At 34.0% G+C, this 14,961-nt stretch overlaps 1 protein-coding gene across 4 annotated transcripts in view; it reads right to left on the reverse strand.

Moving 5' to 3' along the window:
• The window catches only part of ZBBX (zinc finger B-box domain containing), a 113,916-nt gene that overhangs the window by 52,148 nt on the left and 46,807 nt on the right, over positions 1-14,961 (reverse strand). For all 4 annotated transcript variants that reach the window (XM_004756503.3, XM_013058285.2, XM_013058283.2 and 1 more), the window contains one exon: positions 1,771-1,926. In XM_004756503.3, the coding sequence (XP_004756560.1) occupies positions 1,771-1,926 (156 nt within the window). The remainder of the gene's footprint in view (positions 1-1,770; positions 1,927-14,961) is intronic.

Consider the following 14,961-nt stretch of genomic DNA (forward strand, 5'->3'; position numbering starts at 1 on the left):
ATTCATTATCCTTCTAAGCCACATGGTATCCTTGCAAGATATGGTTTAATATCCCCACTTTCTAGAAGAAAGGTCACATTTTAACAAACTCAATCAGTGCTTCTGATGTGTATGTATTACAGCTAGAGAGCCACTGCCACTGAGTACAGGTGCTCACCTAATGGTTGATAGCAGTGATGTCCAACCAGAATACTTACACCACCATGACTGAGCAGTTGTTAAAATCACACCTGTGGACCCACCCAAAGAGAGGCAGAATTTGACCATGTGTGTGTGTTCCTTTAATGGTTTTCCAGTTGGTTCTGATGTGCACTCCTGGATGAAACCACTGAATTAGTAGTTTTTAGGTTAGGAGGAGAAGTAGAGAGGGTCTATCTAGCATAAGCAGTCACCTATGGGGACAAGAGGCAGCATTTATTGTAGGGATTAAAAGCACAGGCAAAGGCATAAGCTTTCTAATAGGGCTAGTTACTAAGTTCCTCTCTGCCTTTGTCATCTGTTAAATAGAGTAATAAAAAATGCAAAACTTACATGGTTGTTGTGATAGTTGGATAAGATAAGGCAATGAAAGGATTAAGCACAATGCATAGTGTTAGGTGTTTAACAAATGTTAGCTATTGATCTATCACTATTTTTAACGATTAGGTAAATTACATAAAATGGCAGCCAGGAAGGAGAAACCCTTAATGCCACAGCCTCTGTGTAGCAGCTAAAAGCAAATAATTTGGAGTCATAAAGTCTAGGTTTAAATCTAATTTAATTTATACCTGGGCAATTTATAAAAACTTATCTTTGTCACTAATTTTCTCATCTGGAAAAAGTAGGGAAAAATTAAGAGAGGATAGAAAGAGATAATACATGTAAAATATGTAAGACCATGTCTGGCACAGAGTCCATTTTCAACACATCTCACCATTGACAGCTCTATTAGAAAGTGAAATCCATGTAAAAACACTGACTTTCCTGGACAATTCAAGCACAGCTTCTTTGCTGGAAAGAGGTCCTATACGCATAAAGCATGTTTTCTTCTTTGTTCCATAAGCATGGGTTAAGAACTCAAGAGACTGAAGTTCAAGCCTAACCCTGTCACCAAGTAAGAAGTTTGGTGACTGGCCATGTTTGTTACTATTTCTGAACTCTAGTGGAAAGGTGAGTGGCATCTAAAAGGATGAGGATTAAAATATAGATCAAAGATCAAGGAAGCTTGTTTCTTGCTAAAGAATCATTACAACACGTCCATTACAAAATATAGACATGAACTGATGAAAGCTTATCTAGAACAACATGGGATCAGTAGTCAATCTGAATAATGACCAGAATTTGGTGTAAGTCCAATTTTAAATAACTATAAAATTGCCCATCACCTAAAAACAAAAACAAAAACAAAAACAAAACACACTTGGCAAGTTTTTGTATTTTTAGCCTCTCTGAAATCCCAACTAAAATAAAATTGTTATATTGCATTGTGTTATTTTTTTTCATGTTTCTCCCAAATACTCATTCATTTCCTTAAATGGCCCCAATGACCAGAAAGCAACATGTCAAACAATCATTCATTAAAAAAAAAAAAAAAAGTCTTCAGTGGAATCAAAGAAGTCTCCTTAAAGAAAGGATTTTAACAGTCAAGATGTTTTTGAGTCTTAAAAAAAATTCAAATATTAAACGTGATAGAATAACCTACGAAACTGTTTGCCTCTAGTTAAGTCTATGAGTGACAGTCTCCATGATCATGTATGACAGAAAATGTCTACTCTGTTTTCCTTAGCTTACCCCAGAGTGGCTCCCCTGTAGAAGAGATTTGGGCTTGTTCTCACTTTTACTGATCTCTTCTTCAGAATGATTATTCCCTTTGGGTTCATCTGGATTAACTTCCTTGATAAATCGATGGGCAGCATCCAATACATTGGATAACATTTGAGATTTCGCCTGTTAAAAAAGAAACGAAATAGGACTAAAAAGACTAATATGTCAGTTGAAGTAAATTAGATACATTAAATTGCATTTTTTATTATTCTATGATTACTAAAATCCAACACATTTTATTTAATATTTCAGAATACAAATTGATGTTTATATCAACCAATATAATAGTGACAGCTGCCATCTACTGAGGAGATACTATCCCAAGTATCTTGAAAACGTATCATTTAAAAAAAAAAAAAGAAAACATATCATTTAATCTTCAAGTCAACTCTACAGCATTATTATTTTTGTCTCTGTTTTAAGAATAAAGAAATGAAAGCTGTGATAGTTTAAATAACTTAGGCCTGGTCACATGGTGAGTGGGTGGCAGAGCTGGGAAATGACCCCAGGTGTGTTTAATTCTGACTCACAGCCTTTCTACTATGTCAACCGCAAATAGATAGATGTGTTATTTTTGTACAACATAGCTGAAGAACTAAATATAGCTAATCTAGTAGGAGCCTGAATAAGCAGTAGTAAGTATCCCTTGGTGATAAAACATCTTTGGAAAGTATTAACTATTCAAAAGTGCACATCAGAAAGTGGCTCTGCCTGACGGTTCCTAGTAAATTCCAAGTTGCTCCTCATTTAGTATCTTCGCCCATGAGCTTCACTAACCAGAAAGGATTTCCTTCTTTTACCATCTTCTTTGCCTGGCAGACTCCTACTTTTCCCTCTAGATGCATCCCAAATGACTCCGACAGGTCTAGGAACCTTTCTTTGTCCTTCTCACTCTGGCTGTGTGAGGTGCTCATCCTCTGTACCTTCTTCAGACCCAAAGTAGATCTCTAGTAACCCATACAATATTGACTGTACATTCCCTTTTGGTGTCTATCTATTCCATCATACCATGTAAGTTCAAAGAAGAAAAAATCTTGTCTTCTTAAATCTTTCTATGGCTACCACAGTGCCTGGCATATAACATTTGGTAAAAATAAGGGGCCGGGGGGGCGGGGGAAGAAGAACTGCAGAATTAAAATAAATGACTGAGAAAAAGACTTCAAAAACCTCTCCCCATGCCTTCAGTGTAGCTAAAAAGGAATAGGCAACTCCTGGAAAGTCCCTGTTCTCTGAGAAGTCTCCTATCAGCAACTACTCTGATGTGCCCTAGGACTCTGCAGATTCTAGGTTGCATGTGACCTTGAACCAAACAAACTACAGGGTGAAACTCTCTGAAAACCTGGTATTAGAAAGACAAACAATAGGTTGTACTCCTTTAGCAAATGTCCTCAAGACAGAGAACAACTTCAGCAGGGATGAGAAATAATTATTTTGTACTTTCTCATGTAAATATTCCTATTTTTAAATTTTTATCTAGTTACCTATTTAAATGACTAAGATTATACTGAATCTTTCCAGTTATGACCTTTTACAGATCTGTTAAGATTCACTGCAAACTTACTCTAGAATAAACCAATGAAGATCAAATTATTTAGTGTTATTTCATGTTGAATTAATGGATTATCTATGAAAAATGACTAATGTGATATATGCACATTTATATATATATTTAATGCCCAGATATCAGTGATATTTGATCTAAATTTTCCCAGTGATCATCAAAAAGCCTATATAGACTTATATAATCATTTTAAAAGAAATTCAAGCCAATGGTAATGCTTTACCAAAACAAGTATTTTTTAAACAGAGTAATCCAATATAAGCCTGATTTTAAATTCCCTGGAGTAGAGATCTATTGATTTAAAAGGTGATTAGAAGATCTACTTGTCATTTTACACATTCTTAAAAGTAGTAAAAACAACTATTAATTTTACAGGGATTTTTTTCTTAGAACATCTTATATTTAAATATTACTTTTCTTAAAAATGTTTTTAATTTAAAAAATAAATACTACTTTTTTCAGTTGTAAATGTAAATACATTTTTCTTACTCTTAAAATAAGCATGCAAGGGAAGGGACAGATATTATGATCCCCATTGCATAGACAAGGAAATTCAAACTCATAAAGCGTACGTCAAAGCCAAACGAATACAAAATATTGCAGCTTGAGTTAGAACCAAGATCGTCCTTCTCTTAGCCTAATTCCTTTACTCTACTGAATTACACTATTACAGATAATGTGTTTTACTTTTTTATTTCCTAAGAATTGAAATATATTAGATTTTATCTCCATAGATATGAACATTTTTCCTTCCTTTACAAAAAAATTGTAATTATGTATATAATTGCTGGTGTGGGGATTACATTGCTTAGTTTCTGTTTCTAACTTATTCTGCTTATTTTCATGTTTGACTAAGCACTAGCAAATTGAAGGGAGAAACAGATTTTTCTTTTACTTGTCTCATCTACTATCTGCAATGTGGGGTTGGGGAGGCATATGAACTTTGCAAAAACAAAATTTCTGAAAAGCAAAATTAGACGTGTCCTAAGAGTAGAATTATAGAACACACTTAAAATATCTATCTCTTAATTAAGATGTATAAGATTTAAGAAAATTATTAAGATTAGAAATTTACCACACTACTATAACATACTATTTTACAAAACTTTTAAGTTCCTAGGTATGTGAAAAATATATCATTTATGTGTTAATGATTTGCAACTTCCTGTTCTCCAAATGCAATTTCTATACTTATTCCAGAGAAGAATATATAATCTAGGTGGAGTTTATGATAGTTTAACAGAATGTGAAAGGTAGTAATGAATATTACTTCTACTGGCAAGGTGGTAAGAAACTACCCCTTTTCCTGTTCAACAAGCCAGCTAGATGGATATATAGTAACATATCTAAGATGGTAGTGCTACACATTAAAGTCCCCAAATCAAGAGGGAGGGAGATGTTTAAAATGAGATGTCTTAGGAACATCTATGTTGAAATTTAGGTAAGTAAAAATTAAACTTTTTCTGTTTTAAGCTACTGAGATTTGGAGGTTCTTCTACCTCAGCAAGGATTCCACCAATATATAGCCTCATATTTGGAACTACTCCTAACTGGGTATTCTGTTTCACCAGCGGCGGTGGGGGGGGATGCTTTAAATGTGTTTCCTATTAAAAACACACATGAACATATTTCTTCTATGTCTTGCCAAAGTTTTTCTCTCTAATGGCTAGCTTTCCTATTATAATCCTGTTTATCATTTTAGGCCCAGATCAAGTACTATCCAGTTCCACTGTATCTGAACTAGGGCAAATTATTTAATTTCTCTAAAATGAGTTTTCTTCTTCAACTAGCTGCAGCAAAATTTATGTCTTTTCTAGGTGCCCTTATAAACCCTTGCTCACATCAGTACTAGAGCTTTGCTCCTCAGTGCGCCATCTATGTACCAGCAGCAGCATCACCAACTGGAAACTTGCTAAAAATACAAAATCTCAGGTCCCGCTCAAAACCACTGCAACAGAATCTGGGCCTTACCATGTAATCTGAACGTTCACTATGGTTTAAGAATCATGTGTTGTACCATTCATTTGAGTTACAATTGGTTGAATACATCTTTCTTCTCTTTCATGATTATGAATTCCTTGAGAGGAGACCATGTCTTATTCTAACTTATCCATGCTTTATATCAACTTCTTTTGCTTCTCCTCCCTGCAGCTTCATCCTTCACACTTTGCAACTAGAACATTGCCTGACACTGGTTAAGTACTTGAGAAATGTTGGTTGAATCAAATTTCTCTGACTTACTGAGATAAAAATGACTAAATATTCTATTTGAACATTCCTCCTCTCTACTGAAGCTATCTAAGTCAGTGTCAACACAGACACAATCAAAGGCATTGTTAATAATAGCATAAAGGGGGAAATCACTTATCTTTCTAAGTGAATAATATGAAGACATTATGTACCTTACAAAGCTGTTGTGAAAAGTATACATCCTGTATGAAAATCACCTACCAGAGTGATAACACAAAATAGTGCATCCAAATGATTGCTATCATTTTATCTAGATCACAATATAATACTTCCCTGTAAGTAAGAAAAATAGTTCAAATACCCCCAAAATAGAATTCTTATTCAACTCAATAGAGAGAGATAGAACATCTGACTATGGCATAATGAAGAGGTCAGCAAATAATTCTATCCCCATAAAACAAATGTTACACTGGATAAATTTTTTAAAACTATTTCAGGACTCTGAAATCAACCAAAAGCTAACAAAAAGTTGAGAAGTATTTACTTAAGAAAAACTACTATGATATAACTCAGCAAAAATCTATGGCTGTTTCTTATATCTCCCTTCCTAACTTGGTCAATGTTACGAGGGAAAGACGGAACAAGGAGTGTGCTTGATTCCTGGCAGAGGGCAGAATCTTAAAATTATAGTGGCATTATCAGTGAACTAGCAAATTTGATTATAAACGAATGGGGAAAACCCACAGCTCTGACAGCCCGAGGCTTTGGTCCCAATTAAGGTGAGCAGTGGACTACTCAAACATTTAATGGGATGATTCTGAAAATCTCTAAGAGAGTTATAGAGGAGCTACTTAAAAATGGAAGTCATAAAAAAGAACCAAATGAAAATTCTTGATTATGACCTAGAGTATGAAATATTTTAAAAGGAAAAAAAATTCAGTATATTTAAAGTTAGAGATAAATTATCTAATATGAAGAGTAAAAAGTAAAAGTTTAAAGAAAATGAAAACAGCCTTACAGACCTACAAGACCACATCAAGCATCCCACATACATTTAGTGAGAGTATCAGAGAGAAATGAGAAGAAAAATATATGTGAAAAAATGATGGTCCCAAACTTAAAAATTGTTACTTTAAAAATTCAAGAAGCTCAACAAACCCCAAGAAAGATAAATATGAGATCCATACCAAGATAACTCATAACCAAACTACTAAAAGTCAAAGATAAACAGAAAATCTTTAAATACATGAGAAAAATTACTCATCACATATAAGAGCACGTAAATATGAATAACAAACTGATTTTGTATTGGGGGGAAAAAATGGAGACCAAAGGCCATAGAATAACACAAAGTGCTTAAAGGAAAAGCTGCCAAAAATAATTCTATACTAGGAAAACTGTCCTTCAAAAATGAAAGCAAACATAAAGATTACTCTCAAATAGACTAACTAATAGATAATTCATTACTAGCAGATCCACCCTAACAAGAAACACTAAAAGAAAAGGTGGTAAAGACAAAAGTTATTAAATCCACCAGAAGGGGGCGCCTGGGTGGCTCAGTCGGTTAAGCGTCTTCCTCCTGTTTGGGTTCTGATTCCAGGATTGAGTTTCCCACTGGCTCCCAGCCTGATAAGTAGCCATGCTTCTCCCCTCTCTCTCTGCCTGCGGTCCCTCCTGCTTGTGTTCTCCGTCAAATAAATGAATAAAATCTTATAAATTAATTAATTAATTAAATTCTACCAAAAGAAAGATAGATCCCCAGAAGCCCTAGACCTAGAATATGAATGCTTCTAAAGCTCATATGGAACATTCTTTAGCTAGACCATATGCTCGACATAAAAAAAGTATTAATAAATTTGTAATTTTTGAAATCATAGAAAATATGTTCTCTGACCTCAACAACAACAAAAAATTAGAAATCAGCAACAAATAATTTTGGGAAATCACAAGATATTTAGAAATTGAACAACTTGTTTCTAAATAATCTTCGGATAAAAAAATAAAGAAAGATATTTAGAAATTGAACAACTTGTTTCTAAATAATCTTCAGATAAAAAAATAAATCACAAGGTATGTTAGCAAATAATCTTGAATTGATTAGAAAGGAAGCATAACAAATCAAAATACGTAAGATGCAGTTAAAGCAGTGGTTAGACTGAAATTTATAGTTTTAAATGGTTGCTTTGAAAGGAAGAATATCTAAAACCAATAACGTAACCTGAGCCTCACTCAAAAAAGTAGGGGGGGGGGGGAATCAGTGAAAAAAAGTCCAAAAGCCGGTCAGAACCAGAAAATAAAGATCAGAATCAATGAGATAAAACAAAAATTTTTAAAAAATCAATAAAACTAAAATCATATTTTTAAAAAGACTTGAAAATTTATAAATATTTAGCTAAACTGCCCTAAAATGAGTAAAATACAAATTAACAAAATCAGTGATGAAAGTAAGAACATCAATATAGACTTACAGATATTAGAAGATTATAAAGGAATTGAAAAACTTATGCCAGGTGGGGTGCCTGGGTGGCTCGGTGGGTTTAACCTCTGCCTTCAGCTCGGGTCATGATCTCAGGGTCCTGGGATCGAGCCCCACATCAGGCTCTCTGCTCAGCAGGGCCCCTGCTTCCCCACTTCTCTCTGCCCACCTCTCTACCTGTGATCTCTGTCAAATAAATAAATAAAATTTAAAAAAAAATTATGCCAGTAAATCAGACAACTTAGATTGAATGGATAAATTAAACAAAAAACACAAATCACCAACACTTACTCATAACTAATAGAAATTAGAAGAGAACAATACAGTAAAGAAACTGAACTAATTATTCAAAATCTTTCCATGAAAAAACCCCAGACTCAGATTGTTTCACCTGTAAAATCTACTCAATATTTAAGTAAGGAATTATACCAATCTAACATAAGTACTTTCAGGAAAAATAGAAAGAAATATTTCTAAATTCATTTTATGAGGCCAATACAACTCTAATACCAAATTAGACAAGCACATTCCAGGAAAATAAAACTACAGACTAATATCCCACATGAACTTACAAGCAAAATTCCTTCACAGAATATTAGCAAATTTGTTCCACCAATACATAAATTATGAGTCATGACCAAGTGAATTTATATCCAGTAATGCCTCCTTAACTGGACATCTAAAAATCAAGTATTGTAAAAAAAAAAAAAAAAAAAAAAAAGCTTATTAATAGAAGACCAAACAACTTGAGCATTTCTATAAAAACACAGAACAAGAAGCAAGAAATACAAAGAGATTTCCTCATGGTAAAAGCACCTATGAAAAACTTATAGCAAATATCACAACTATTGGTAAAAAAGACAAAATGTTAAGCCCTTAATAAGGAACAACGTCAGAATGCAAACACTTGCCACTTGTATGTAACATTTTACTGATGGCTCTAGTTAACACAAAACAAGAAAAAAAATTAAAACCATCTAGATTAAAAAGGAAGAAGTAAAACTATTTTTTACTTGTACAGGATATGATCCAGCATGTAGAAAATCCTAAGGTATCTAAAACAAACAAACAAACAAACAAAGCCAGCTACTATAATAAGTGAATTTACCAAGCTCACAAGACTCAAGATCAATACTCAAAAATCAAATTTATATATATATATGTAATAAACAACCCAAAAATAAAATTAACAAGTATCCACAGTAACATCAAAAAGAACAAAATACTTACAAAAATGTTTAACAAAAAAGTACATGGATTTAACACTAAGAAGTATAAAACATTGATGAAAGAAATTATATAAGATCCAAATAAATGGAATAAGGGGTGCCTGGGTGGCTCAGTGTGTTAAGCCTCTGCCTTCAGCTCAGGTCATGATCTCAGTGTCCTGGGATCGAGCCCTGCATCAGACTCTCTGCTCATTGGGGACCTGCTTGCCCCCACCCCCGCCTGCCTCTCTGCCTACTTGTGATATCTCTCTCTGTGTCAAATAAATAAATAAAAGCTTTTTAGAAATTTTTTAAATAGATAAATAAATGGAACAAAATCATGTCAGAGACTGAAAGACTCAATATTGTTAAGAAGGTTATTTTTCCCCAAATCAATCTGTGTACTACACAAAATCTTTATCAAAATCCCATCAGGATATTGCTTTGTAACAATTGACAAGCTTACCCTATTATGTATATAGAACAATGAGATGTTATCTCACACCCATTAGGATGACTACTGTCAAAGAACAAAGGATAACAAGTGTTGGTAAGCAGGGGGAGAAGTTAGAACCCTTGTGCACTATTTTTTTTTTTTAAGATTTATTTATTTCAGAGACAGAACTAGAGAAAGTACAAGAAAGGTAAAGGGGAAAGGAAGAAGCAGACCCTCAGCTGAGCAGGGAGCCCTATGTGGGACTCTATCCTGGAACTCTGTGGTCCTGATATGAGCCGAAGGCAGGCACGTAACTGAGCCACCCAGGTGCGTGACTCTTGTGCCCTATTAATAGGACTGTAAAATAGTTCAGCTGCAGTTAAAAAAAAAAAAAAAGGAATTCCTCAAAAAATTAAAAATGGACTTAACGTGATCTACCAATTCCCTTTCTACATACATATTCAAAATAATTGAAAGTGGGGTCTCAAAGAAGTGTCTACATACCCATACTCATAGAAGAACTATTCACAATAGCCAAGAGGTAGAAGGAACCCAAGCATCCATCAATGTATGAACACACAAACAAAATGATCATAAACGTGACCCATAAAAGAATCAATTGATAAATTAAGGCTTTGTAAAAACAAACGATCTGTGGATGCCATATGTTCTATACCAAAATTCTATCAGCTTTTGCATTTGTTTGGGGTTTCTATAGTAAGGGACAATCTTATCCTAAAATTTACAGCCTTATTCTAAAATGTATATGGAAATGCAAAAAATCCAGAATTAGTATTTTTTTTAACTTTCATTTTAAAAGTCAAGATATATAGATTAGGAGAAAATATTTGAAAATCATATATCTGATAAAAACCTACATCCAGAATGTATAAAGTACCCTTAAACCTCGCTAACACAAACAAATACAAACCATGCGATTTTAAAAATGGCCAAAAAAATTAAATCAACATTTCAACAACGACATACAGATGGCTAATAAGCAAATGAAAAGATGTTCAACATCATTAGTCATCAAAGAAATGCAGTTAGAACTCCAATGAGATATCATCACACATACAGAATAGCTATAATGCAAAACATATTTGACAATACTAAGTTTTGGCAAGGATGTGGAGAAAAATGAAACCCTCATATATTGTTGGTGGGTAATGAAAAATGTTATAGATATATTAGAAAACAGTTTGGTGTCTCCTTGAAAAGCTAACAAATATGTTATGAATGAACTACAACAAACATGTGGAAGAATGTTCTCAATGTGGAAGAATGTTACGATAAGTGAAAAAAGTCAGACACAAAGGATCACATAGGAATGATTCCATTTATATGAAATTCATAGAAAAGATAAAACTATACCAACAGAAGAAGACCAGTAGCTGCCTGGAGCAACTAGAAGTAGGAGCAAGGGTTGACTGCACAAATGTACCAGGAAGTTTTTTATTGTGATGGAAATATTCTAAAACTCAATTGCAAGATTGTTGCACAGGTTTGTAAATTTACGTTAAAAAAATCATTGAATTGTATACTTACAATGTGAATTTCAGAGTATATAAATTAAAACCCAATAAAAAGAGTTTGGACTAAAAAATAAATCAATAGACAAGTACCTTCCTGAATCACTGGGTCTAACTGCAGCGGAGACTTGTATTAAGGTGAATACTCAGTTTCCAGTAATGTCCTATTCTATGTGATTTCTCCCTGACCCACAGCAGTGCTCCTCTGCACCAGCCCCACCATGTGAGGCACAATCACTCAACATATTTCTGTCCTCTGGGCTATGGCTCATTGGACAAGAAGTAAGCACCTAGTCTTCATTGAATTCATGAGAACTTAGATTTGGAATCAAGAAAGCAATATATGTTCTGTCACTGATGTTCTATAATCTAATTCATAATTTATTCATTAAAAGAAAAGAATAAAATAGATATACAAAGAAAAAAATAAAGTTGAAAGTGGAAGAAGAAGTCTGACAAGTATCTCAATAGCTTTGCAATTTCCAGTCCTGATTCTGAATATGACTCAGCTGCACCATCCTTAGCCCCATACAATGAGAGACATCTATGAGGCTTTTAGCAATTAAGAAACAAGTCTTAGTCCCAAACTACTGCAAAGAGACCTAATTAATATAAGGATCAGTACTTCCTAACTTCCGCAAGGAAATTTCAAAGTGTGGGAAGGGGGGCGCCTGGATGGCTCAGTGGGTTAAAGCCTCTGCCTTCTGCTCAGGTCGTGATACCAGGGTCCTGGAATCAAGCCCCACGTCGGGCTCTCTGCCCAGCAAGGAACCTGCTTCCTCCTCTCTCTCTGCCTGCCTCTGCCTACTTGTGATCTCCATCAAAAAAATAAAATATTAATGATCTTAGGGTCCTAGGATGGAGCCCTGCATCGGGCTCTCTGCTCAGCAGGGAGCTTGCTTCCTCCTCTCTCTCTGCCTGCCTCTCTGCGTATTTGTGATCTCTCTCTGTCAAATAAATAAATTAAATATTTAAAAAAAAATAAAATAAAATATTAAAAAAAAACAAAAAAAAACAAAAGTGTGGTAAGGTGTTTGGGGTTTTCACACTCATTGTAGAGCATTACTGATATTTAATGGGTGATAACCAGGTTTAATGAGTATTCCGAAATCTGAGGAATGGTGCAGCTCAAGAAAAACATTCCTGCCCAAAATACTCAAGAGCATCCTCAATCCAGAAACACTTAACATAGACCTAGCCTTCAATTAGCAACATTTGTTTTTTAATTACAGAAACCCACTAAAAATAAATCGTAATGCCACCATATTAAAAAGTAACAAATAGACATTCCTTCCAATTAATGAGTGGTACTCCACAGGGGTAACCACCTGCAGTCTTTCATCTTATGTCTTCGCTTAGATGGACACACCTAGATTTGCAACACAAAACACATTATCTTTCACTTAATAGTATACAAACTATCATTTCAAGTAGTAAGTAACCAATGAACAAGAATGTTAAGGTTGTTACAAAACAAAATAGTTAACTATGCATATTAATTATCAAAGACTGTACCTTATCTATTATGGTATTATCAAAATTAAAAATTCAAAGATAATTATATTTCCATCTGCTAAATATGAAAATTTATACATAACAGTACTAAAAGGTAGCAAGAGAAAATGGGGGGACCAAAAATGAATAAAATTACTTGTGCGACTTTTCTACATGTTAAAAATGTTTAAAAATCAAACCAAAAGAGTCTTCGGAGCAGATAGTAAATCATATATCTCACTGTGGGATAGAAGCTTAAACTAAAGCCAAAGAATGTGATTTACTGCCAGCATTTCCAGATCCCCCCCCCCCCAATCCTTCACTATACTGTGTGATGGTAGGATTTCATCTGGTAACTGTTCTAAATTCTTACCTGAACTTTTTTCTCCCTAGAATGATATTATCTTTCAAATTACACTCTAGAAGAATTCATCACTCTGACAATGTATCATTAATCAAAAGTAAAGAGGGTTGATATTTTATAGCACTTTGGAGTGGATGGCACCTTGTAGAAGTTTAGGTACAAGAGTAAAAGTTTTAGTTCAGTTAGAAAAACGATATACTTTATGGTAGTGTCAGTGCTTCAAAACTCTAAGTACCATCATTATCCCAAACCCTGGCTATCCAGCAATAAGTATTAATAATCCTGTTGACATAGCCATGCCTCCTTAGGTGATCCAGAAGTTTCAGCTCAAAGAAGATCACACGTAATTTAAACCTATATTATTTCCTAAATTCGGAAGAAAAAAAAATGCTGAAATGTCTCTTTTCATGGTGTTAATTTCCATTGATTTTCCAGTTGCAAGATTTTAGAAGACATTTACTGCAACCACAGGCTTTTAATAAAACCTGTTATTTCATTTGTATTGCTAGGCAAATGATATAGATACACGCATACAAATACAAGAAAAACTGTGTTAAGCAGAACTTAAGAACCATTATGAATTCATAGGTTGCACTGACTGTTGAATATAAGTAGAACTTGGATAGCTGTTAACTATAAAATTATTTCAGAAAGACCAAATTACACACCAAGGGGAATTTAAAAATTACATATGTTATAAGCTATATTTCATATATATATTATATATAATTTTTTTGGCCTGGATTTTGAGAAAACACTTTCCTCCCATATTGGAAATATTTTCCCACAGAAAGCTTCTTCTGGTTTCTTTGATGTGAATTACCTTAAATGCAAATGGTAAATAGGGGAATGATGTCAGTAGAACCATGGAGCTTTATTAAGTTTCTCTTTTCCAACACATTACTGTTTTGAGACAACTGTGGGCAAGCTATCTCACCATTAAAACCTGAACTTTAGCAATATAGGAAGAACTTAAGTAAAAAGCTGAAAATCTGTATTAAATCTTCCCCTTTGTGCAGAACTATTTTAAAGGTTTTAACAACCTTGCATTCCACTAAGTCATCTGGAAAAAATGTGAGTGTAAATAAAGAAGCTGATTTAAAACAATGGATTCATAAAGGAAGTAAGAGTTTGATTCCAATTTTTCATTTTGATTAAAATGATCTGTTAGCACTTAATTCTATCCAGGATCTACATCACAAAGAAGAAAGAGATGAAAGCACAAGTCCTCAAGGTGTATATATTAATGGTATTGCAGTATTGTTAACTGTTTTTGTTAGGGCTCTGGTTACAAAGTGCTATAGGATTTGAGTGGTCTTCCTCTAATTTTTCCTGAAGTTATTAAAAGGGTTACTATTTTCCAAACTGGAAATTTTTCAGAAATCATATATCATGTTATAGCAGAAACACATGTACACTAAAAAATATATTTACAGTAAAATAAACCTTTTCATTAAATATCATATAAACATTTGCTTAAGATTTATTTATCCAGGGGTGCCTGGGTGGCTCAGTGGGTTAAAGCCTCTGCCTTCAGTTTGGGTCATGATCCCGGGGTCCTGGAATCGAGCCCCACGTCAGGCTCTCTGCTCAGAAAGGGGGAGCCTGCTTCCCCCTTTCTCTCTGCCTGCTTCCCTGCCTACTTGTGATCTCTCTCTCTGTGTCAAATAATAAATAAAATCTTTTAAAAAAAGATTATTTATCTAAAGAAACTTCCACAGATTATTTTGCCAGCATATTTTCTCTTTATACATTGCATTGAACACATTCATGATGACGGTATAAGGATCCTGCTAACTACCGTCAATAATTAACAAATGAGATTAAATCTGAGTTTGGAGATATGTAGAAAAGAAGGACTAGTAATTACAACAAGCAGATAAACTCTTCAAATTAT

This window comes from Mustela putorius, unplaced genomic scaffold (genome assembly GCF_011764305.1).
Source record: "Mustela putorius furo isolate JIRA1106 unplaced genomic scaffold, ASM1176430v1.1 tig00003834_pilon_pilon_pilon, whole genome shotgun sequence".
Classification (NCBI taxonomy): domain Eukaryota; kingdom Metazoa; phylum Chordata; class Mammalia; order Carnivora; family Mustelidae; genus Mustela; species Mustela putorius.